A 25,994-nucleotide genomic window follows, 5' to 3' on the forward strand; every position below is an offset into this window, starting at 1 on the left:
CACACACACACACACACACTTTAAACAACTTCATTCTTCTAAGCACCAGTCCTTTTGCATTAATTCACTCATATGGAATAAGTCTATTCATTTTCTTTTTGAGTGAGCAAATTTGTGGTATGGAAATGTGAGCTGAAAATTTTTCCTAGGAAAATGTACTTAAGTGCTCTGCGAAACCAGGGATAAAAGAAACCATATATTAAAGGATTACATGTGGAGTTGAAATAGCCAAACCATGTCAAGGCATCAAACAAAACTACAGGGGTAGAAAAGTTCAAAAAGGGGTCGAGTAAAATTGTAAAGAAACAGGGAAACCAACACAACAGGAAAACACCCATCACTATTCCTAAGGTTTTAGCTGCTTTTTTATCTTTCTTCATTTGACTGTTTTGGTTTTCTGGTAAGTTATTGATTGCACGAGCATGTTTTCTGGAGACTGCAAAAATTCTGCCATAAATCCCCACCATCATAGACCCAGGAGTGAAGAAACCTGCCATAAACAAGGTGGTGCCCCATAGCTTGTTGAACATAACTGGGCAGGAACTAGAACACGCGACCAAGACATCGTAGCCTTCTATTCCGTCAGCATAGGCCTCTGAGAAGACCACCCCAAAGGCAAACGCTGCAGGAACTGACCAGCAGAGAAGTAGCAGCCATTTAATGACCGGAACTGTCATTTTGGTGGAATAACGCAACGGGCAACAGATCGCATAAAATCTATCAATGGCCACTGAGCAAAGATGAAAAATGGATGTGATGCTAAGCATCAGGTCAAAACTATAATGGACCTTGCAAAACGTAAACCCAAAATACCAGCAGTTCTCCACCGATCTGATCATACTGTACGGCATGATGGTGAATCCCAAAAGGAAATCGGTGACAGCCATGGAAAGGATGAGGAAGTTGGTTGGTGTGTGAAGCTGCTTGAAGTAGGAAATGGAAACGATCATGGCAAGATTGCCAAACACTGTGACGAATATGGCTCCCGCCATGAACGTATACATAGCAGCTCGGGTACCCACGGATCTTTCGTTTTCTGGACAAGATCCATTTCCATATTCAGAGCAGTTGAATGCTTCCTTTAGAAAAACAAGAACAGATGGTATTTTTATCAAAAAGTAGGCAAAATCCTCTATGTTGTAGGTATGTATTGGAAACTCAAGAAAAATTATTATCCTGAATTATCACTGCCTTCTTCCCCATTTATTTAACTTAAACTGTATCAGTAATTTTATAGAATTCTAACCCAATGGATTAAAATGCTGTATGTTTACTTCATACTTTTCTCAATTTAAATTATACTATGAGCATTTAATACACTCTTACTTTATTATTCTAAGGCCCAAAGTTAAAAGAAAGAGGAAGAAGGCGAAAAAGGCAGAAGATGAGGAAGAGGAAGAAGATGTGGAGGAAGAGAAGGAGGAGGAAGGGAAGAGAAGCAAGCTTATTAATAAGTGGCCATGACTGATCTTTCTTTTGTGCATAGAATAGCTTTTTTAGATAATATATGCTCTTCTTCCTCAAATGAATCTATAATACATAATCAGAATCGATTAGTTTGGGGTCTTCCTGCCTTGTGGGTCTGGGAGATTATAATTTGAAAATAGATTTATTCATGCGTTCTGTAAATTTCAAATCAAATTGTGCTTTGATTTTTTTCATGGTAAGAGTGGCGTAAGGAGGAAAAATCACTGAGGATCCTAATTACCAGATAGGGCCACCTTCCTTAACAAATCGCAAAGCCTTGGTAAGCATCCCACCAGCCAGAATGGCCAAATCAGAGGTGGGCAGAGCCAAGGATGAGCTACCCTCACCATCCTCACTTCTTTGTGAAGGGCAAGTCCACTTCCCAGTGTCTCCTCAAATCCCTGTGCAACAGGCAAGAGGCTACAATGACTGCTGACAGGTTCCTGAAGGAGCTTTTAAAAAGCAAGCCATTCCCACTACCAGAAAAGAAAACAAGCACATGCTTGCCATGTGTTGGCCCAGTGTGTTCATTTTAAATATAAGAATCCAAAGGTTATCATTTACATTTATAATTGGAATAATATATGCATGAATTAGAATTATTTCCTTTTTAGTAGGGGAAAAATATTCTGCAAATTATATAATACCGTAGCGAAGCCTTTGGCTTTCATTGACCTCACATCTACCAAAGCTGGCCAGTTACTAATGGATTAGGCAATAAATTCTCACCCCCTATGATAAGAGCACCAGGTACAAACTGAGCAAGAAATGTTTATGGAACATCCACAATGTACAAGATATAATGAAAGAAACAAGAAAGCACAAACATAGTCCCTGGCTGCAAAGAAAGTACAAAACGTCTCATACACGGAAGCTAGGGAGTTTCAGAGACTCCAGGAAATGGAGAAAGTCCAGTGAAGCCAGGGAGCTGGTGTAGGGCAAGGGGAGAGAGGAGAAGGAGCATCCGTGAAGCAACCTATGCAAATGTGTGAGAATACCAATGTCAATCTCAACACTCTGTAGAGGAAGGGGGAGAAGGGGAGGGAGCAGGGAGAGGGAAGAAAGCCCGCCAAGTGCTGCGCATGCGTGTGTCACTATCACTGTGAGCCACGCTATGATGTGAGACTATAATGTACCAATAAACGTGTAGAAATGAATGTGCAAAACTGCTGAAGAGACAAAACACAGCAACACTTAAAACCTAAAGGATTCTGCACTTCTGATAAAAGCAACAGTGATAGTTAACCAATCAAAGAATGGTCTAGGTAAAATGTACAGCTAAAAATTTTAAAGTGAGTGAGGCAATTTCAGGCTGGGCTAAACAAAAATGTTCCAGTACTGCTATGACTTGATCTAGATCTCCACGGGAGAGCAGGATTTGAACAACAAAGAAGAGAGTGGAATTCAGGCAGGATGAAGGAAAAACCCAAGGTCAGAAACTGCGTAGACCTTTGAGTAATTCTCAGAGATCTCGAAAACTGTAATAGAGAATGTAGGGGCCAAAGACAGACAGAGGTGAGAGAAGAAAATGCTTCTAATTTCATTCTTGTTCCCAAATCAGTATTCTTGCCAGTATATTGTCAAATGATAGTGTCCACTTTGTTCTTAATATTAGACGATGACTTTAATAATAAAGTAATTAAGTTAGCTATAGGAAAGTGAGTGCAGATTTAAAATTAAAAGCTTTCTTCAATTGATTTCAAGGAACGAGTCCAAGGCAGTTTTATCCTCCTTTTTTATCCCTGCTCTGGCTCCAGGTAGAACTAATGGCAGGTGTGATAAGATACATTTTAGCAAGGTAACTAAGATAGAGGAAGGAGGCATCTTTATATCTATGTCCTTGGTGACCAAATGTCACAACCAGAAACACTTCCATACTGCATTTAAAGTCTCTGCCAAATAATATCCTAAATGCTATTGAAAGAAATAACAGGCTTGTTCCTGAAAGACAGATTTGTCCAGACGATTTTATCCAGAAATATTTAAAATGTGTACAATGGGTTCTCAAATGGTATTCATCTTTAGAAGCTAAAAAGGGGGGATTCTAATATGCTTAGAACATTACACTCCTGTTCCTTCTGATGTTCTCACAGGAAAAAAAGAAGAATAAGAAAAAATAAGAGACAAAGAATTGTCCCCCTGTATTGGTACCAAGTTGTACAGGTACTTGCTATTCATGGCTGGCCCTGAGTAGGTGATTAAACTGAGTATATAATTCTTAGTTATAACCACTAGTTTCAGACTTTATAATGTGATCTCACTTAGTTTTACCATGTCATTAAATTTGATTAGTGCTTTTTCCCCTCCCTTCTCCATCCTCCTCCCCACACATGTCTTTGATATTGGAATTGGTAGTTTTATATACATTCATAGCATTGTTTCTACTATTATGCTCTTTATGACTTTGTCTCCTGTCACTCCCCTGGAGTCTCTGCTTCTCTATCTGATATTGCTCTTATTTCCAAATATCAACTTGCTTTCAAGGATTCTAAATATTCTTCCCAGGAAACACATCACACCTTCAAAAGGCAGCACCTTAATCTGTTCACATATTACAAATGATCTGCCTTTTCTTACACATTCACAGTCAGTCTTGCACCCTCAACAATCATCCCCATTTCTACATATCCTCTCTGCAGATGACCAAATGAGAAAAGGAAGACTCAGGGAACCAACTTCATTATTGGGGTGACAATTCACTCCTTAGAAAACCCTCAAAGAAGAGAAAACACAGATCTTTCCTTCCTAATCACTTCTCCATGTACGTACCTGTTGCACTTCGAAAGACGCCATTGCTAACTCCTTGTGGAAGAAATGGCTTCTCTTGTCTATCTTCTGTGAATGTTTATATGGAAACACAAGACCTGAACTATGTTAATTGTGCTGCTTTATAATTTAGCTAATAGTCTCAAGGGCATTGGATCTGAAAATGAAAAACAAAACCTAACAAAACACCAAACCTTGCTGTTGTAAAGTTTACCGGCTTGAGTGAGTCTAGCCCAGCCCCTCATCCTCTGAGGAGCCGCTACTCACCTGTTCCCCTCACCTGCGCTCCAAGGGCTCTGAATCCACCTTTACGTAAAGGCTGTAATGGCAAATCTGAACTGCTGAGTTATGGGACACAATGTAGTCCTGACCACACTGGATGGGGTCAGCGACTCAAGTAGAAAGATGGACGTGTGTCCTGCAGCATGTTAGGGTGAGCTGAGATAGTCACAGCACATATTTTATCTTACATTCCACCCACAGAGAAGAGTCTTTAGCATCCATTTTTTTTCTTTTTTCTTCATATACATGTGACTAAAATAGGACATTTTATCCACCTCCTTATACCTGGAGGAATTTGGCTTATTATTTCTTTATGTAACTGCCGTTATTGTGCTAAAATCTTCCCAGAGGCCACTGGTTTAAGTCTTTCCGTATGTTTAATGCCTATATTTTTGCTTGTCTTCTTTTGAAATATGAAAGCTAACTTCCTGCTGGTGGGACACCCAGGGGAGGCAAGAGACCTCAGATGCTGGTGAAATAGAACACCAGAGTCTTGCTTGAATGAGAACTGAAGTTTTCCAGTGACCTTAACTAGGCCCCGGGCCTCTGGTTGGATGTGCGACAGGTGTGGCCACACAGAGCTTTGAAAAGCTGACCGATGGCTGAATGTTCTGCTCTTTCCCTCTTAAAAATCTTAATAATTTTTTAGCAAGAGTTTCTACTGTTTCATTTTGAACCGGGCTCATAAATGCTCCTTGTTATGCCCCTGGCCTAAATGGTCTCAGGAACTCTTTTTACAGAGGAGAAAGCGAACAAAATAATCTCATTTCATTTCAGGCTATATTATATTACTATGGCATAATGAGAAAGATGAATAATAGGAAAGTATTTTTAAGAGGACTTTTAAATATTAGTATACTTCTTTGCCAAGAAGCTAGAACTTAATTATTTTTAATGGTCAGCAAAATACATTACTATTCAAAAGTTGCCAGCAACTTCTTTTTCTTCTGGAAGAAACAGTGAATCATATTGGATAGACCTTCTTAGTTCTGTGAAGAATTATTTAAACATTCTCATTGATTATGCAGATGAGAGACTAGAAGTAGGAAAGGCTAAAGCCAAACACATGTCCCCTTCCTGTTTTCTCTCCCTCCCTTTTAAAGTTCAGCATTTTAGAATAAACACATCTGAGAAATACTTGACTATGACACTCCTCCCTTAAGGTAGTTTTAGTTACCTATGGTCCAAAAATATTAAATGGAATATTCCAGAAATAAACAATTCACAAATTTTAAATTGTGAGTTGTTCTGAGTAGTATGTTGAAATCTGACGCTGTCCCTCTCTGGGACAGGAATCACCCCTTTTTCCAGTGTATCCATTCTGTATAGACTACCTCCCGCTAGTCACTTGGCAGCCATCTCAGGAGATCAACTCTTAAGCTTTTGCTGTGCTTGTGTTCACGTCACCCTTGTGCTGTAGCCCACCATCACATGACAGTGTGCACGCCATTCATCTCCATCTCCTGATGTAGGAACTGCATCACCTCCCATCATTATAAGGTTATCGCAAACGAGATTCCGTACATTCAGGGTGATGTGGCCGTAGCTATCACTATTCACTACATTATAATGTGAGACTGTAAGACTATAATGCACCAATAAAAGTATAAGAAATAAGGTGATCAGAGTACAATTAGGATTGTGTGGGGGGGAGTACTGGGGATTGAACCCAGGGGCATTCGACCTTCAAGCTACACCCCAGCCCTATTTCTTATTCCTTATTTTGAAACAGGGTCTCACTGAGTTGCAAAGAGCCTCATTAAGTAGCTGAGGCTGTCCGCGAACCACAATCCTCCTATCTCAGCCTCCAATTAAGATACTTTGAGAAAGACAATTTACCCTAATTTTTGTTACTGTACGTTTTTATTGTTCTATTTTATCACTATTTGTTGTTAGTCTCTTACTGTGCCTAATTTATAAATTAAATTTTATCATAGACATGTATGCATTAAAAATAGTATATGTAGGGTTCTATAATATCTGCTGTATCGAAGCACACTGTGGGATGCTAAACAAAACACATGGCTGAGTTTAAAACAGTGTATATCTAAGCCCCCAAAAACTCTACTGAACCAGCCTAAGCTGGAAGGACAAGATTTAATAACAACAGCTCTGTAGTGATCATGAATGCAGTAAGCACCACCTCACTTCTCTTTTAAGCCCTTGGAAACTGGGGTCCCCTCAGCCCCAGGACTGCGCAGCACTGTGGCTGCAATGGCCTCCTCAGACTGGGTGGTCACTTGTTTTCAACACTGACACTTTGTGGCAGCCCCGAGAACTGCAGCTTTGGGTTAGGTCTCCAGAGACTGGAACCAAAAGAGAAGACCCAAAGGAATACCGGAAGTGATGCATGCTTGTAATGCTTGGGAAGCTGAGACAGAAGGATCCGATTGCATGTTCGTGGCCAACCTCAGCAACCTAGGCCCTTCACAACTTAGTGAAATCCTGTTTCAAAATAAAGAATAAAATAAAGCTGAGGTGTAGCTCAGAGGTAGAATGCCCATGAGTTCAATCCCCAGTAACACACATACCCTACCCCCACACACACCCCTACAAAGAGCTTTCTATTTTGTACCTTAAGCTGAAGAAAATGGATATATCCTTAACATTAATGTTCACATTTTAATGAGATTTAGTTGTGTAGGATTTGAATTAATTACAATTAGTCATGCAAAGCAAGCCTCGATAGCTCCTCTGTAGCATAATGAACACCCATGACTGACATAGATGAACACTGGCTCACAGGCATCTCTATGGCCATTGTCTCGTGTAGCAATTTTCTTGAATTGTATGTGTATCGTTTTGGGGTATTCATTTAATAGATATACCATGTATACGTAAATAACCAAGTCAAAATATTGTTTGCCTTGTTTTTAGAAGTCTTTGTGGAATGGGCACCAGGTTCTTTGTTGTCTTTTGATTTGTTTTGCTCTTATTTTACTCTCAACTTTTCATGGCTGCACTTTCTTCCTTTCACGTCATGTCATTATCTGTTTATTTTCTCCTACCATTATTTGAATTATTTCTAGTTCTTTTGCAATTATGGACAGTGCTATCTTGAACATTCTAGAGAAATTTTCCTGAAGCAAAAAAAAATTTTTCAAGAAAAGATTTTCTTGAAAACACACATGGGAAAGTAACTGTACACTCAAAAAAATATATTTATTTTCACAAGACAAAAGTAAATAGTATTCCAAATGGTTGTGCTAATTTACATCCTCACAAACAATATGTAGACTTCCTGTTGACCCAAATCCAGCATAAGATATTTTCAGGATGAGATTTTTCACAATTTAATGAAGAATGAGAAGTAGTAATTTATTGTAGTCTTGACCTGCATTTCCCTGATTGCCAATAAGGTAGAATATATATTTATATGTTTATCATTATTATTTTTTTCCATGAAATCTTATTCACTTTGTTTGCTTATTTTTCTTCTTGATTTAAAGAAATAATCTTATATGCTTAATAATAACCTTTTATCAGTTCAAAGCAAATATGTTCTCCCAGTAGATAGCTTGCCATTTCTTTTCCTTTCAGATATTTTCTCTCTACTTCAAGATTCCACTTTCTTTTCTTTCTTCCTTTTTCTTTCTTTTTTCTTATTTTTTATTTTTGCTTTTCTCCTTTTGTTGGTGCATTGTAGTCATACATCTTGATGAAGTTCAGGGTAATAGAGGCAGACATGCACACACACTCTCTGAGCCCTCCCCCAGTTCCTACCCGCTCCCTCCACCTCTCCTCCTTCCTGTACTCAACATATTAATGAGTTTTGATAAGTCTGTGAATGTAAATCGTACATTGTGTCCATTAAAGTATTTCCCTCCTCAAGTCTTCCTCTCCCCTCCCACCTCCTTCAGGTCTTCTTCACTCCACTGATCTCTCCTTCTTTGTCTGGAATCTCTCCTGTGACCCAGTTTTTCCCTAACTTCCACATATGAGGAAAACCATTAGTGCAACCACTTTAGAAAATAGTGTGAAGGGGCTTCAAAAGCATGGGAATGAGCCTACCACAAGACCCAGCTATATACCATACCACTCCATCTATCTGCCCCCAAAGAATTAAAGCCAGACTGCTATTAATGCATGCACATCTGTGTTTATAGCTGCACAATTCATAACTGCCAAACTATGGAACCAGCCGAGATGGCCATCAACAGATGAATGGATTACAAAATTATGGGGTACATACACAGCAGAATTCTACTCAGCCATAAAGAAAAACAAAATTGTATCATTTGCAGAGAAATGGATGGAACTGAAGAATATTATGCTAAGTGAGATTAGTCAGTTACAAAATGTGAAAGAGTGGATTTTTTACCTTTTTATTGGTGCATATGACTACTCGTAAACATTATTACGTGTTTGTACATGCACACATCTAGTTTAGTCACTTTCACTCCCCAATATCAGATGTTTTTTTGATAAGTAAAAGTTCTTTTGCATATCTCAATTTATCAATATTTTATTTCTTGTGTGTGACTTGTTTTAAATAATTTGTTTACTTGGCTTTTAAAATATCTTTAAAATAGATATGAAAGTTTTTATGGAAAAAAGATTAAAATTTTACTAAAAGACATAAATGAAGACCTAAATAAATGAAGAAATAGGTGATTGTGACTTCCATTCTCCATGATGTGAGAGCAGTTTCTGGCCTCCATGAGGTGGGAACAGATTCTGTCATCCATGATGTGACAGAAGCGGCTTCCAACCTCCATGATGTGCGGGCGACTTCCGTCCTTCAGGATGTGAGGAGCCTGCCCTGTCCTCAGGTCAGAGAGCAGGTTTCGGCTTCCAGGACGTGGGAGAAGCTTCCATCCTCCATGATGTGGGAATACCTTCTGGCCACCATGATGTGAGAGTGGCTTCCGTTCTCCACTATATACCAGGGGCTTCCAGCCACCATGAGCTGCACAATTTACAGTTGCCAAACTATGAAGCCAGATGAGATGGCCATCAACAGACGAATGGCTTACAAAAGTATGGGATTTGTATGCAATGGAATTTTACCCAACCATAAAAGAGCAAAGTTTTGTCATTTGCAGGAAATGGATGGAACTGGAGAGCATTACACTAAGTGAGATTTGTCAGTCACAAAAAGTGAAAAGTCAGGTGTTCTTCCTAATATGTGGAAGCTAGGGAGAAAATGAGACATAGGAGGAACACCAGACAAAGAGGGAAAAACCTTAGATGAGTAAAGAAGGAGACTTAACTGAGAAAGATGAGAGGGGGGAGAATAAACGCCCTGATGTGCATTGTGTACATGCACAAACATATCAGTCAGTCACTAAGCGGAACTCAAGAAGGAAGGAGGGGGAGGGAAAATAAAATAAATAAATCAATAAAATAAATGAAGGAATATACCATACTCAAGGATTAGAAGAATTACTGTGGTAAATAAAGGTGTTTTCTCCAAACTGAGGTATAGATTTCATTCAGTATCTTAGTATCTTGTAAGATGTGTGTGTGTGTGTGTGTGTGTGTGTGTGTGTGTGTGTGTGTGTGTGTGTGAAAGAGAGAGAGAGCGCTTTGGCAAATTGTCTCAAAACTTAGAGAAAAATTACAAAGGGTCTCATATACCTAAACTTTTCAAATAAGGAAGTAAACAAGAAAGAGAAGAAGGAATAAAAAAAATTAGATGAAAGGAGTTTTAATTTACTTCATTTTAGGTCTGATAAAGGGGCAAATAGATCAATGTTTCCTTCAAGGATTCTAAAACCATTTATGATTTATTATATCACCATCAACAGAATAGTATGTAATGGTTAGATTTATGACTTTTTATTTACTTATTTTCTTGATCCTGGGGATTGAACCCAGGGGTGTTCTATCTCTGAGCTACACTAGAGGAGTCAAGACAGGAGGAATGGAAATGAGTTGAGGGGTTTATCTAGAGTCCATGGAAGGGAAACTGAGGATTGAGACTAGGTGTATGGCCCCACTTGCCTTGGTGTGGGGAGTACAGAGAAAGAGCAGTCAAGGATTAATGCCAGATTTTCAGACTGAACAATTGCAAGGACAGTGGTATCATCCAACAGAAAACACAGCAGGAGAAGACTGGGTTACTAGATGGCTTTGTTCACTTTGGTACATATATAATTTTAGGTATCATCTGCTGAAAAGGATAAATTCAGCAAGCAGATAAGATCATTGGTATTTTATATGAATTGGGGAGACAGAAAGATAAACTAGAATAAGGCATTAAGAGTGATTACAGCCATTACCTTCAGGGTTTAAAACAGAAAACAGGAATTAAAACAATTAAGAAGAAAGAATGAACTGAACTCAAAACTGACATCAGATTTTATTTTTAAATTTTATCTCTGCTACTGTGAAGTAGGTTGATAAAGGCAAAGTGAATTGTAAATAATAAGTCTAACTTATTGACCATATGATATGAACTCTGTGATAAATGTTATCCAAACACCTTACAAATATAATCTAATTTCATTTCCATGAACATTCCCAAGAGTTGGAGAATGTACTGGTCTTACTTCTGTGTCCTATGAACCTAAATAGCACAATGAACAGCATAGAATAGATGATCAATAAATAGTGGTGATGAGAATGAATATATGATGAATAAATCCTCCAAAGAACCCTGAAAAGCCGGGCATGGTGGCGCACGCTTGTAATCCCCGCGCTTGGGAGGCGGAGACAGGAGGATTGCACAGGTTTGAAGCCAGCCTCTCTGGCTTAAGAGACTCTGTTTCCAAATTAAAAAAAAAAAAAAAAAAAAAAAAAAATATATATATATATATATATATATATATATATATATATATATAGTAGGTCTGGGAGTGTAGCCCGGAAGTAGAAGGATTTCCAGGAACCCCAGTACCACCAAAAAAAAAAAAAAAATTCTGAAAACTGGGTATTATCCATTTACAAATGAGAAAACTGAAGTTTAAAGAGTTATAGAAATAGATTTCTTTCATTGAATATTGCTAAACAGCTAAATAGCCATTGTTTGAATATAATCTTGGGCCTGATATTTTGTTTCTAGGATACATCACAAGCAATGATTCTGTTTTGTATTTTTTGTGGCTTTATCTGATGGAGTGATAAAGAAGAGAATTCAGATGACTGTATTACCAAGGTAATGGCCACCATCTTTTCATACCTGTCATCTGTTTGTGACTACTCTAACATAGCATTGTGGAGATTCTACCTCTAATCTAGTACCTAGTCATAAAAAAATAGGTGTTAAGAAATAGGTGTTACTGTGGTGATTTGCCTTTGTTTTATTGCATTTTATTTTATCGTCCCTAGTAATATGAACTGTGGAAGAAAAACCAATATATGGTTGATGTGTTTTTCCTTAGTCCTCAAACTTTTAATAATAATCTGTAATTGAGAGAACACACAAACAAGCTGAGAACTTTAAGTCATTTAAAAATTAAGTTACCAACACTTTTCAAGGATAGTATATCTCTGTTTGCAAACCCTTCTGTTTGTAAAAAGTAGTCTCAAAAGAATTGCTAATAGCAGTAATTAAATGTGTTGATTGATTGGTCTGCCAATGCCCACTGCACTTCATTTACAGCTTAACACTTTGAAGCAGCAGTGTGGTTGTCTGGAGTCCCTGGTCCAAAGAGACATGTAGAAGCAGCATCCCTTTCACTTAGCACTTATTTGCCAAACTTCTGAGTAAATAGAGACCAGAGGACGTCATTAACACATCTGCTGTTTGGTGTTGGTCATGATGAAAAATAATTTCACATTATAAGTCACTGTGGAATATTGCACTTAATGGAGATAGAAAAACACTTAGCACAGAATGCTTGGGGGAATCCTCGAACTCCTAAGCAAAGGCCAATTGTCAATTTCACAGAGGAAACTTTAGCTGATGCAAGAGAAGCAAAATAGAGACCTTTGCCTCAGTCTGTCTTCTTACATGATGTAAATATGTTTACCGAGCTGGCATCCTCAGGCAGCAACGAAGAGTTATCTGGAAGAGTTAAGTGGCAGGGAAACCAAACTACTGACATTCCCCCTGAGCACTGTTGATGGATACAAAAAAGTTCTTAGTTACATATTTATTCTATTTGCCCTTTAATCTGTAATTTTAATCTTTAAGATTATAAAGAAATGGCACACGCCAAATAAATTACACTCCTCTTTCAAAGGAGGAAGTATTACAGTGCAAGTCAACTTTTTTCTTAGTAGCAAGAATTGTTTTGCTGGTGTCTGGCTATTGTCTCTGCCCTCAGTTTCCACTGGATTGGAACTGTTTTTAGCAGTCCTGTGACTTTATTTACTTCAGTGAATGGAGCTGACCAGATGCTGTCTGGGTACAATCAAACTCACCAAAAAACACTGTCACCAAAAACACCTTTCTTGTTCTTCCCATTACTAACAGGCTGTAATAGCAGATTTGAGGATTCCATAAATATATTTTTTTAAATCTCAGGGGTAAACTTAAGTTTGTCAAATAAAATAATTTTTAAAATTTCTTTCTAGTGTTACTATATTTTTACAAAAGAAAAGAACATCTTTTTTTTTTCTTTTTTTTTTTTTTTTGCAGTACTGGGGATGGAACCCACGGTATTTTACCTTTGAGCTACACCCCCAGCCCTATTTTTTACTCTTTATTTTGAAACAGGGTCTCATCGAGTTGCAAAGGACCTCACTAAGTAGCTGAGGCTGGCCGGATCCTACTGTTTTAGCCTTCCAAATGCTGAGGTGACAAACATATGCCATCATACCCGACTCAGAAAAGAACATCTTAATCCTGGAAATTTAGCAGTATAATCTTTGACAAAAAGTTTATCCAATCAAATAAGTTTTCCAATGTGAAAAACTCACTACATTATTTTTGTTTTCTTATTTTATAGCGACCTATCAAAATTCTGTAAGAGCCTCAGAGTAGGAAGAATTGGGAATTTCTGAGTTAGACTTTCAAGGTACTATTAATTTTGAAAAGTAATATGAATAATTATAGCTAATAATGTTTATTAATAATTAATTAGCATTTATTAATTAACAATTGATAGTAGTTACTTGATAACTAATTGTTTCAGGGAATATCTTTAGAAATTATTTTTCCCTTGCCAGTTTAAAAATGTCACATTTTAACACATTCTTATTCATTTCTCCCTTTCATTTTCTTTTTTTTTAATTTTTATTGGTACATTATATTCATACATCATATTGGGGTAAAAAACTTGTGTGTAGAGACATGCACACATCACTGATTTAACCCCTACCCAGTTCCCACCCCATTCCCTGCCCATCCCTCCTTCCCTTGCTTGGCTTAGTAGTTGACTTCGATATGTTTAAGTACATTGTGTGTTTTAGAGATTTTCCTCTTCCCCCCTCCTTTCTCCTCCTTTAGGTTGTCTTGTTTGCTCCTCTATAGGATTTTCTTTTCATCTAGAGTTCCTCCTATGACCCACTTCTCCCTAACTCTCACATATTAGGGAAAGCATCTGATTTCTTATTTTTTGTGACTGACTTATCTCACTTAGCATAATGTCCTCCATTTCCATCCATTTCTCTGAAAATGATGTAATTGAGGTTTTTTTTTTTTTTTTTTTTTTTTTTGATGGCTGCGTTTCTCCCTTTCTTGGACGCATGTTCTGTAAGGTTCCATTGCAGGGGCTGGAGATGGGTGAGGTGCTGCCCACAGGGGCTCCCAGCTGGGGCTTCAGGGCTCGGTTTTAAATGTCATAGTGTTCTTTATTCCTCTCAATGTTCATCCTACTATATACAATAAAAACATTAAAATTCATTTTTGTTTTTTGTTTGTTTTTGTTTTTGTTTGGTGGTTCTGGGGTTCCTGGGAACCCTTCTACCTCTAGGCTACACTCCCAGACACCTATTTTTTTTTATAATTTTATTTGGAAACAGGGTCTCTTAAGCCAGAGAGCCTGGCTATGAACCTGCAGGATCCTCCTGTCTCCGCCTCCCAGACGCGGGGATTACAAGCATGCGCCACCACGTCCGGCTAGAATTCTTTTTTTTTTTTTTTTTAATCTGAATCCAAGGTTCTTAGAAGAAATGCACTCGTTCCAAAGAACCTGAGCCCCTGCTGAAAGTGCAGGTTTGCAGGTCACAGTCCAGTTACCCCAGATACTTCTGATGTTTCACACAGCCTAGGTAGAAGGTTATAATCCTAATCTAGTTAGTAGTTTCAGAATCTACGTTTTCAGAATTTAGCTTTCAAATCTTTTCCTGATAATAAAAATGCATACTTATTACAAAAGTAAACCCATCTAGGCATGTGTGACTGGAGATAAAACTGAATTCTCCATAGTTTTCCCATAGTTGGCCTCACATTCTGCAGTAGGAAAGAGAATGTCATTTCTAGCCTTCCAGACTTGGGCTCCAGTCCTGGCTCTAACTTTTATTAGTTGTATCTCCTGGGACTCTTGACTATCTCTTATTCACTTATTCACCTAAAGAACATGTACTGAGTAACTTGTCTGTGTCAGGCATGGTGCTCAGCACAGGATACAAACATGAATAAAACACAGTTTCTCACTCCCGCAATTCCGAGCCCCAGGGGTGGAGGACTTCACAGTGAGTGTGTTGGCAAGGAGTGCTCTGGGTATTTTGGGAATTCAGAGAATGATACCAACCCAACCTGACAGGATTACAGATGGCTTCCTGGACAGAACCCAGGGGCAGGAATGGCCTCTGAGCTAGATCTCATCCCTTTTTTATTTGAAACAAGGTCCCACCACGTTGCTGAGGGCCTAAGTTGCTGAAGCTGACCTCCAACCTGTGATCCTCCTCTCTCGGCCTCCCAAGGACTGGGATTACAGGCATGTGCCACTGCACCTGGTTGTCAAGGTGAATCTTTCCAGGTGAGTACATCCTGGCCAGTTACACTTCGGGTGCGGTAGGGGAAATTTCAGGTATGCAGAACTGCAGAAGGGAATCCCGAAGGAAGGAAAGCACAGCTCAATACTCTGTAGCCTAGAGGCTTTGGGATGAATTTTATAGAAAGGACATGAAAAAAAGATGTGCAGACCTGTCAAGGACCAACTTACTTTCCGAGTATTTTTTATAGTTGGTTATACACTTATGGAGCCATGTTGAAGTCCTTTGGAAAATGCATGTGTATATATTATCTTTTAGAAATACAAAAGTCAGTAAGTCAGGCTTGACGCTACCCTCAGCAACTTAGCAGGATCCCCAGCAACTTAGTGAGTTCCTGTTTCAAAATTAAAAAAATTAAATGGGCTGGGGGTGTAGAATGCTTCTAGGTTGAATCCCAGTACCAAATAAATAAAATAGAAATGCAAAAAAGCAGAACTGGGAATGTAGCTCAGTGACAGAGTTTTACTTTCCTAGCATATGCAAAGCCCTGGTTTCTGTCCCCAGCACTGCAAAAATAAACAAACAAATAAATAAAATTAAAATAACAGAGTAAAAAATAAAAAAAACCTTTATCTCTGCTCCTTACATCATCTAGATTACATGAGTATCTCAATAACTTAAGAATTGTTTTGTTGGTACACCTTCAAGTTTTGGGGTTTTTTTTGGGGGGGGGTTGTGTGTGTGTGTGGTACTGGGGGGTGGAACCCAGAGGCTTTCTACCTCCGGACTATACTCCCAGACCTATTTTATATTTTATTTGGAAACAGGGTCTCACTAAGTTGCTGAGAGCCTCACTGAATAGCTGAGGCTGGCTTCGATCCTCCTGTCTCAGCCTCTCAAGCGCAGGGATTACAAGCATGCACCACCACGCCCGGCTTAAGAAGCAAGCTTAAAATCATCATGGAAGCTGGAGGTGGTAATGCACACCTGTAACCCCAGTATTTGAGAGCCTGAGACAGGAGGATCGCAGATTGGAAACCAGCCTCAGCAATTTAGCAAGGCCCTCAGCAACTTAGATCCTATTTCAGATTTTTAAAAAAGGGCTGAGGGTATAGCTTAGAGATAGAATGCCCTTGGGTTCAATCCCTATTACCAAAAAATAAAATAAAGATGGACTTTCCAGTGCACTGATCTCTTAAAATGGAAGTATTAAGTCATTTCCAACAACTTCCTTGCTAGCACATGTTTGGTTTTGTCTGGAATAGAAATTATGAGTGCCCCTCTTTCAAAGGAAGTGGAAAATGAAACTTGTTTGATTTGAAGTTGACTCGGGGGAAAAGTGTCATGTCATTGCAATTGTTTTCTTAATATTTACCATATTTTTGCACATAAACTTAGTCTTCCCATAAATGTGACCAAAAACTCTCAGAAAACTATCTGGGGCTCACTGAATCCTGAGAGGTGGGACAAGCAGTCAGGTAAGCAGCTCTGAAGTCTGGGAGGCAGGAATTGTGCCAGTGCTACTGACCATGACTTCACCACTGAGCTGGGATAGAAATCTTCTTGTTTTCTGCTAATGATTCTGTGAAAGATCACTATCATTTCCCTTTCAATAAAGATTCAATTTGTGGAGGAAGATCTAAAAAATTTTGCTTGGGTTATCCATCTGTCTGTTTAGCTAAAGGGACAGTTCCTACAGACTCTCTGCAGTTGGAGTGGGAAACTGCTCAGAAGCTAATTGGATTCCAGATGGGAAATGCACTCTGGATAATCAAGACAATCACATCTTCTGCAGAGGAAATGGAAGCTACAGTAGAGTAGGGAATATGGAAAGACAAAGCAAGCCTCCTTCCTGTTTTGCTGAAAGGCTCAGTTATTTCTTATTATGAGCTATTTCTTACTGTATTATTAGGGGTTCTTATATTACTATTAAAGGTTCTTAAACTATTACTAAAGGTTTGGTTATTTCTTATTATAAAAAGGAAACCATGAAAGCCAGGTGTGGTGATGCACGCTTGTAATCCCCATGCTTGGGAGGCTGAGACAGGAGAATTGCACTGGTTTGAAGCCAGGCTCAGCTACTTAGTGAAGCTCTTAGCAACTAGTGAGACCCTGTTTCCAAATAAAATATAAAAAAAATAGGTCTGGGAGTATAGCTTGGAGGTAGAAAGCCTCTGGGTTCCACACCCAGTACCACCAAAAAAGGAAAAAAGAAGACCATGAGAAATGTAAATCGAAAAAAATTCTGTTAGTACTACATGAAAAACAGAATTATCTGAGTCATGAACTTATTCTAAGAAAAATCTGGGATCCACATTAAAACATGAATAGTAATATAAAATAGATATAAGACAAGGTGACTCATCATTATTATCAATACTGCTCTAGAAACACTGACTAATAAAGTATAGTAAGGAATGTATTCAAGAATCATAATTATTAGAAAGAAGGAAAACTCAGCATTGAGCATGGTTAGCTATGATGAAAATCCAAATAAGTCAATTAAAAGCTAAAATAAACTTCATTGCACAGCAGCAATAATGGTTACATAAAAATAAAATGGTTTAAAAAAGATTTACTCAACATCTAGAAGTAATCTTAGAGAAACATAATGAAAAAAATTAAAAATCACACAAATTTGCTATAAACTACAGAAATTTCTCTAAATGTTTTTGTTTCCTTTTGTAAATTTGACAAACTGATCTTACTGGTGGAAAAATTAAAGACACGTGTAAGTGATCAGGGGAAACTTGTGTTACCATATAGTTAAATTACCCATAAAGTTTTTAAATATAATAGAATAAAATCTAACCTGATCAATAAGATAAAATATTGAACTGAAACAGACTATAATGGGTGGAAGGCTCTAATATACCCTCAGGAGAGCTTCAGATTCGTGAACAGACATTTGTAGGCAGGAGTGTATTTTTTTGTTTCATAGAAAATTGGCTACCAAACCAAACATGGTGGCGCTTACTTGTAATCCCAGAACTTGGGAGGCTGAGTCAGGATGATCACAGGTTCACGGCCAGCCTCAGCTACTTAGTGAGGCCCTCCACAAATTAGTGAGACCCTGTTTCCAAATAAAGAATGAAAAATAAGGCTGAGGATGTATCTTGGAGGTAGAATGCCCCTGGGTTCAATCCCTAGTGCCACAAAAAAAAGTAAAATAAATAAAATTGGCTACCTTACCCATACTCATAGTCATGAGCCCAAGTCACTACTATTAAATCAGCCCAAATCCCAGATGATAACCTGAAACAAACTACATGAAGTCTATATAAGAAGTATCTCAATTTCAAATCAATGTACATGATTTAAAATTTTTGCCCATTTCCTATCAAAGTACCTTTTTAGAAAACCATTATTTGTTCCTCTTTTGGCAGGACACCCCTTACGAGAGCGATACATTTATTCTGACTCTAACTCTTGTTCCCACTCCTGCTATCTGCTCTGAGATGACTGCCTCTCCTGTACACCATGGAGCCCAATAAAGTGACTTAGTTTTTTTTTTTTCCCAGACATAAGTCCACCATGTAAGGTATAGCCTTAAAACATGGTAAAATCTTCCAGACATTTCCGTGACTTCAGAGGCAGATAACAGACAGAAACATCATTTAATTTCTAGGATTTACTTTCTTTTCTTTTTTTTTTTTTCTTTTGCGGGTCTGGGGATGGAACCCGGGAGCATTTGACCTCCGAGCTATACCCCCTGCCCTAGTTTTTGTATTCTTTAATTTGAAACTGGGTCTCACTAAGTTGCGGAGGGCCTCACTAAGTAGCTGAGGGTGCTTGCGAACCGTGATCCTCTGGTCTCAGCCTCTTGAATGCTGGGATTAAAAGCGTGCGCCACCATGCCCGGCTCTAATTTCTAGGATTTAAAAAAGAGAAATTAGAAACTACTGAAGTGGTAGATAATAAAGAAATACTCATATATCCATACAAAGTAAATAGTATATGGTCACTAAAATATGATAATTTTAAGGATTTTAAATGATCTAATTATTTTCAGGAAATGAGCAATGACATTTGAATTTTTATTTTATATATATATATATATATATATATATATATTTTTTTTTTTTTTAACAGTACTGGGGATGGAACCCAGCGGCATTCTACCTCTGAGCTATACCTCCAGCCCTATTTTGTATTCTTCATTTTGAAATAGGGTCTCACTGAGTTACAAAGGGCCTCACTAGTAGCTGAGGCTGCCCATGAACAGAGATCCTCCGGTCTCATTCTCCCAAATGCTGGGATTACAAGCATGTGCCACCACGCCTGGCTTTATAGGGTATTTTTATAGTTTATTTTTCAATCTTTTTACAAATGAGAATCAGAAAAACTTGTTATTATTAGGTACTAGAGATTAGATCCAGAGGCATTCTGCCTCTGAGCCAACCCCTTTTATTTTTTATTTTGAAAAAGAGAGCCGGCATGGTGGCACACGCTTGTAATTCCAGCATTCAGGAGGCTGAGACCAGCAGATAGCAGTTTGCGGACAGCCTCAGCTACATAGTGAGGCCATCTGCAACTTCGTGGGACCCTGTTTCAAAAATAAAGAATAAAAAAATAGGGCAGTGGGTGTAGCTCAGAGGTTGAATACCCCTGGATTCCATCCACAGACCTGCAAAAAGAAAAAAGTCTCAATAAGTCACTGAGGGTCTTGCTGGATTGTTCACCTCAAACCAGGGATCCTTCTGTCTTAGCCTTCCAAGTACTGGGATTATAAGCGTGCACCACCACACCTGGCTCAAACAAACTTATTTTAAAAAAGATGAAAGGCAAGCTGTTTTATGAGAGGAATATAAATATTAATAAGAATATAAACAGCCAGTTATGTCTAAGCAATAATAACAATATGTACTTTTAGTCAATTTTTTAAGAAGACCTGTATAATTGTTCTTTGGTATTCTCTGGGGATTGATTCCAGGACTCCCTGCAGATATCAAAATCCATGGATACTGAAGTCCCTTATATAATATGTTTATTATATAATCCTTTATATAATCATATAATTATAGGATATTTACATATAATCCATGAACATTTTCCATATACTTTAAATAATCTGTAATTATTTATAATATCTAATGCAATGTAAGCACTATGTTTATAATTATTACATTGAATTGTTCAGGGAATAATGACAAGTACAAAATGGTCTATACATATTCAGTAAAGATACAGTTTTTTATTTCCAAGTATGTTTTGATCCAAGATTGCTTGAATCTGCAGGTATAAAGTCCATAGATACGGAGGGCCAACTGTACATATATGGTAAATTCATGTATACATGTATGGCAAAATCATTCTAATTTACATTCCCAAATGCAGTTTTACAGTTTTCACCATTGAACAACTGAGTATATTGCTATTTACTCATCTAAGGCAGGAAAACTTCTTTAGAGAAATTTTTCTTTTTCTCCATGGTTCTGGGGATAGAACCCAGAACCTGCTCTACCACTGAACTACAACCTCAGCCCGAGAAAAGTTTTTTTTTTTAATGTAAGCCCTGCTAGACCTGAAAATTTTTTGTGTAGCCTAAAAATGTCAACAGCTGCATGCATGGTCTGTGCCCCAAACAAGAGATGAGATACAAGCATTATAATTTAACTCACTGTTCATTCTTCCACTCAAGTAACTGATAAAAGATCATGTAGTCAGTGCATTCGATTATGTTCATAAATATGACCACTAATTATTTTATGATAGAGTAAAATACAATAATTTTTATGAATTTGATTCTAAAAGTAACTTACACCTGGATGAATCTTTTTGAAAAATTTTCCCAAGTAGAATCATCTTCAGTGCTCTTCTGAACCAGGGATAGAAAAATGCATAAACCATTGGATTAAAAGTAGAGTTCAAGTAGCCAAACCACGCCAAAGTATCATTCAAAGAGGGTGGAATAGTGTAGTTCAGAAAAGGATCCATGACTGTGCAGACAAAGAAAGGGCACCAGCAAATTAGGAAAACCCCCATCACGATTCCTAAAGTCTTCGCAGCTTTCCTCTGGTTGTTCTGTGAGACTCCCTGTTTCTCTCCCAATCTAATTTGAAGGTTCTGATTTGTGCCCTTAATTGATCTTACCTGCCCTTTAGCAATTAAATATATTCTATAGTAGACACACAACATAATAGATCCAGGTATATAGAAAGAAGTCATAAAGGCCAGTATCCCAGATACTTTGCTAAAGAAGACAGAACAGCAGGCTAGGCAGTGAATGTGTTTGTAATATATCTCTTCAGCGCCCTTGAAGTTCAGCTCCAGGAAGATCATTCCAAATGCAAAAATAGCAGGGACACCCCAGCTGATGGAGATCATCACAAAAATCACCAGGGTACTGACCCTGGCTTTGTATCTCAGTGGGTCACACACGGCCACGTAGCGGTCAATGGAAATGAAGGACAGGTGGAAAATGGAAGCGGAACTCAGCATGATGTCAGTGCTGGTGTGAACCTTACAGAAGAGTTCTCCGAAATACCAGCAGTGCTCAATGGATCTCACCATGCTGTATGGCATGACCAGGCACCCCAGCAGAAAGTCCACAGTGGCCATGGAATGAATGAGCCAATTAGTGGGGGTGTGAAGTTCCTTGAAGTGTGATATGGAAATAATAATGATCAGATTGCCCACCAGCGTGGTCAGAATGATGAGCACCATCACACCGTACAGAGAAGCTCGCACGTCACCCGGCCAGGTGCTTCTCACACAGGAAACGTTAATTACATTGTGACGAACAGCCATCATTCCAACAACTAGCCCCTGGTTCACTTTTCCCTTTGTCTGCTGGGTAATCTTTCTCCCAGATCCATAGTCAGAATATAGATCCTTCTCCTTTTATTTGCACATACCTACCCCAGAAACCTGGGAGGGAAAGAGAGAGAAAAGAATAAATCATCAGCAATTTGATTTCTCCCACTTTTAACACATTTACCCGATTACTTCCTGTGTGAAGAATAGTTATTTTGGAAGGAGCTTTACTTCCAAGTTCAGTTCAACTTAACAAATGTTTTAAACTTCTCGCTGGAGTCGGACACTGTGCTAAAACGTTAAACTGAATTATTAGGTTGACTTATATGAAATTGTCAGTTTTATAGGTCAAAAATAAAATGATGACGATTACCATACAGTTTAAGATGGACTTTCATCACTATTTCCCTTCTTTTCTCTTTTCTTTTACTTTTGCTATTTGTCTATAGGAAGCTAGAATCTAGCAGAGATTGCTTACATCCTAAAGGGCATACATAAATTGCCAGAGAGTTAAGAATTAAAATATGTTAATGGAAAGGATTTAAAAAATGTATTTGTTGTTCATAGTGGTGATTATTTTTTTTATTTTTGTGTGGTACTTGAGGTCGAACCTAGGAGCATCCTACTTCCAAACTATAGGCACAGTTCCCCCAACCCCCTACTGTTTTGAAACAAGTTCTCGCTAAGGTGCTGAGGCTGTCCTCTAACCTGCAATCTTCCTGTCTCAGCCTCCCAAGGACTATGATCACAGGTGTATACAGCTATGCTTGGCAAGAAATGCTTTAACTGCACCTGTTACACAGACTTATGACCCACGAGTGCCTACCTTAGTATTTGCTCATATCGTAAATATATTTTTGTAATTGATTTCAATAAAAGAAGCTTACATACCTTTCTTTTCAATTTGCAAAACAATTCTACATATATTGCAGGCACTATTTCATTTTATTTGACACCTATAATATCAACATCATTCCTTGTAAGAAAGACACAACATGGCTTGTTAGCCTTCATTTTCTTGGAAAGAAATTGTGGTCCAGTTCACAAAAGCATGAAAGCTGAAATGCGATCTGAGGTCTCAGTTACTCACTTAATTTTCTCTTTAGCTAGTTCAGGGTTTCTCTGCACTTCAGAAGGAATGCACTCAAGATAAATTACACAACATTAACTTCTGAAGTTTTAATGTAAGATTTATGAGCTATTTTAAAAACTGACACCTGTAGTGAAGTGACATTGTGGTCTTGCCTATTAAATATTTTAATCTTTAAATCATAGACCAAAGTCTATGTGGTGAGGCAGTGCAGCTCAGACAAAAGAGTCCTGAGATGAAAGCCAGTGGGCTGAGCTTGGACCTACGCTGCTGGCAGGGCACAGGACCTCTTCAACTGATTGACTGAACTCTGATACCCATTAAATACAAGAGTCCAATGTACAAAACACATAAAAGAAAAATTTTGTTAAAACAGAGATGTCACCTTCTTGTAGACCTCCTCTTCTCTTGACCCACTGAAGAACCCCAAAGATCCATTGGACTCTGTTTGAAAATGCCTTCTTCTTTTCTATGATTCTGTAATTCTAAACCAGTATTTATATGTACAGAGGGGAGAGAAGAGGAAAAGAGGGAGAAGAGTTAAGAAGAGAAAAGAGGAGAGGAGAAAGTGAAGATCTTGGGGGGGAAAATATACATTTCTACCGATCACTGAAGTCTTATAACCTGTGATTACACTGTAAAAATGCTAGAAAATAGCAACATTTCTTAGAATGTCAAGGGTCAGACTTTCTTCTCATCTTTTCTTCTCTCTGGGTTGATGCTTTAGACCAAGAACACAAGAAACCCAAATTTACCAAATTAGAATTGGAGGAATGTAATATTTAGGTTCCAAAAACCCTAACTTAATAAATTCTAAATACTTCTCCTGGAGTCCCCTTATCTCTTGTTTCCGAGGGGGAACATACTCTTACCAAATAAATCTGTGGAATTTTCTTGAATAGACATCCAGGCTCATTCCATGATAGAACAAGCAACAAACTACTAGGTTATTTCAACTAAGTAATGTTTTAATTGTAATTAAAATTTCACCAAAAGAACAATAAATTTTTTACTATGAAATTTAAATGAACTCTATCACTTGTTAGATATCTACTTAGTCTCTCTCCTCCCTTTTTTCTTTCTTTTACTTTTGCTATTGATGTCATAAAGGAACCAAGAAGAGATGTAGCTCAGTTGTAGAGTGCTTGGCTAGAATGTGTAAGGCTATAGGTTTGATCCTTATCATTGTGAAAATTTAAAATTAAAACAATAAAAATACAAAAAACAAAATCACTTTTTAGAAGTTCTTGCTAAGTACTGACTGTGAAAAAAAATCCTATCTGCATAAAAATTAACTCAAGATGGACCAATGACCTAGAAATTAGCCTGGAAACTTTGTAATTGCTAGAAAAAAAAAAATAAAGGACCAACTCTCCAGAACGTAGGCACTAGAAGAAGTCTAGTCATTAAGACCTCCAAAGCTGAGGAAATAAAACTAAGAATCAATGAATGTGATGTTATGAAATTATAAAGTTTCTCTGCAGCAAAGGAAATAATCAAGAGCTTAAAGAAAAAACCTACACAAGGGTAGAAATTTTTGCCATTTATTCCTCTAATAGAGGATTAATATCTAGAATATATGAAGAACTCAAAAACTCAACACCAAAAACCAAATGACTCAATCAAAAAAAAAACAAAAAAAAACACTGAACAGATACTTTTCTAAAGAAGAAATACAAATAGCCAATGAATACATGAAAAAATGTTCAACATCATTGGCAATTTCAGAAATTCAAATTCAAAACTACACTTAAGTTCCATCTAGAGCCAGGTAGTGACACAGTCCTGTAATCCCAGTACTTGGGTGACTGAGACAAAAGAATGACAGGTTTGAGGCTAGTCTTAGCAACTTAGCAAGGCCCTCAGAAACTTAGTGAGACTGTTTCAAAATGAAAAATAAAATAGGACCAGGAAGTATATCTCAGAGTTATAATGCCCCTAGGCATTATATCAAGTACCAAAAAGAAAAAAATAACTACACTGGGATTCCATTTAACCCCAGCTAGAACAGCAATCATCAATACTACAAATATTAATAAATGCTAGAGAAGATGTGGCAAAATAGAAACTCTTATAAACTAATGATGGGATTGTAATTTAGTACAATTGTTATGAAAATCAGTATGGAGGTTCCTCAGACAACTAAGAATAGAAATACCTTTGATCCAGTTATGCCACTTCTATATATTTTTCCAAAAGAATTAACATTAGAATGCTATAGTCGTGCGTGTATATGAACTGAAGACCAACAACACTGATCCCATACTCCTCCTTGGCCCTGGTTCCACCAACCACCCATTCATAATTGTTCAGACTCAACCTCACACTGATCTCTACATCTCCTAATATAAACCTATCTCCCACTCAACTATTATTCTCAAAACCCTTCTACATATCCCTATGGTATTCATGGTGATAATTCTAAATAAATGTTTGGCTGTCTCCCATCAGGATACCTCCACCTCAGCAGTCTTGTCCATGATGGCTGTTTCCTCTCTCACAGTCCTGTCTCCCCTTTCACACATCCACCCTAGAAGAAGGGTTAGTATCCTCTTGTACGTGCTGGCACTCAAGATCACTGTCACTACCTGTCCCTTGCTAAGCTCCAACCTTTCCCAAGCTTTGAGCTTGTGTCTTCAGACTATACCTCCTCCTCTGCAGACCTCTACAGATTCCCAAGTCATTGCAACTCCTGCCCAAAATTCTTCATCATTTTTTTTTATTGTCCTACCTAGATGATCCTTGTGGAAATGGTCTTTCAGCATCTTGATTCTGTTTTTCCAACAAGCACAGCCTTTCCTCCATCTCACCTCACACTTCCTTGGTCACACCCCAGGGTGTCATGAGCCGCATCCACACCCTGCCT

General features: G+C 38.0%; 2 protein-coding genes across 2 annotated transcripts; both read right to left on the minus strand.

Annotated features, from left to right (window-relative positions):
* Positions 1–83: 83 nt before the first annotated feature.
* On the minus strand, positions 84–4,260 carry LOC308266467 (trace amine-associated receptor 2; the record flags this gene model as incomplete). The annotated part of the gene is made up of 2 exons (XM_080700689.1): positions 84–1,079; positions 4,237–4,260. The coding sequence occupies 2 exons, from the start codon at positions 4,258–4,260 to the stop codon at positions 84–86; spliced, it is 1,020 nt and encodes a 339-aa protein (XP_080556815.1).
* Positions 4,261–21,015: 16,755 nt separating this feature from the next.
* Positions 21,016–22,035, minus strand: TAAR1 (trace amine associated receptor 1; the record flags this gene model as incomplete). The annotated part of the gene is made up of 1 exon (XM_080700034.1): positions 21,016–22,035. The coding sequence occupies one exon, from the start codon at positions 22,033–22,035 to the stop codon at positions 21,016–21,018; it is 1,020 nt and encodes a 339-aa protein (XP_080556160.1).
* Between the last annotated feature and the right edge of the window lie 3,959 nt (positions 22,036–25,994).

This window comes from Muscardinus avellanarius (assembly GCF_963383645.1).
Source record: "Muscardinus avellanarius genome assembly, chromosome: 8".
Lineage (NCBI taxonomy): Eukaryota > Metazoa > Chordata > Mammalia > Rodentia > Gliridae > Muscardinus > Muscardinus avellanarius.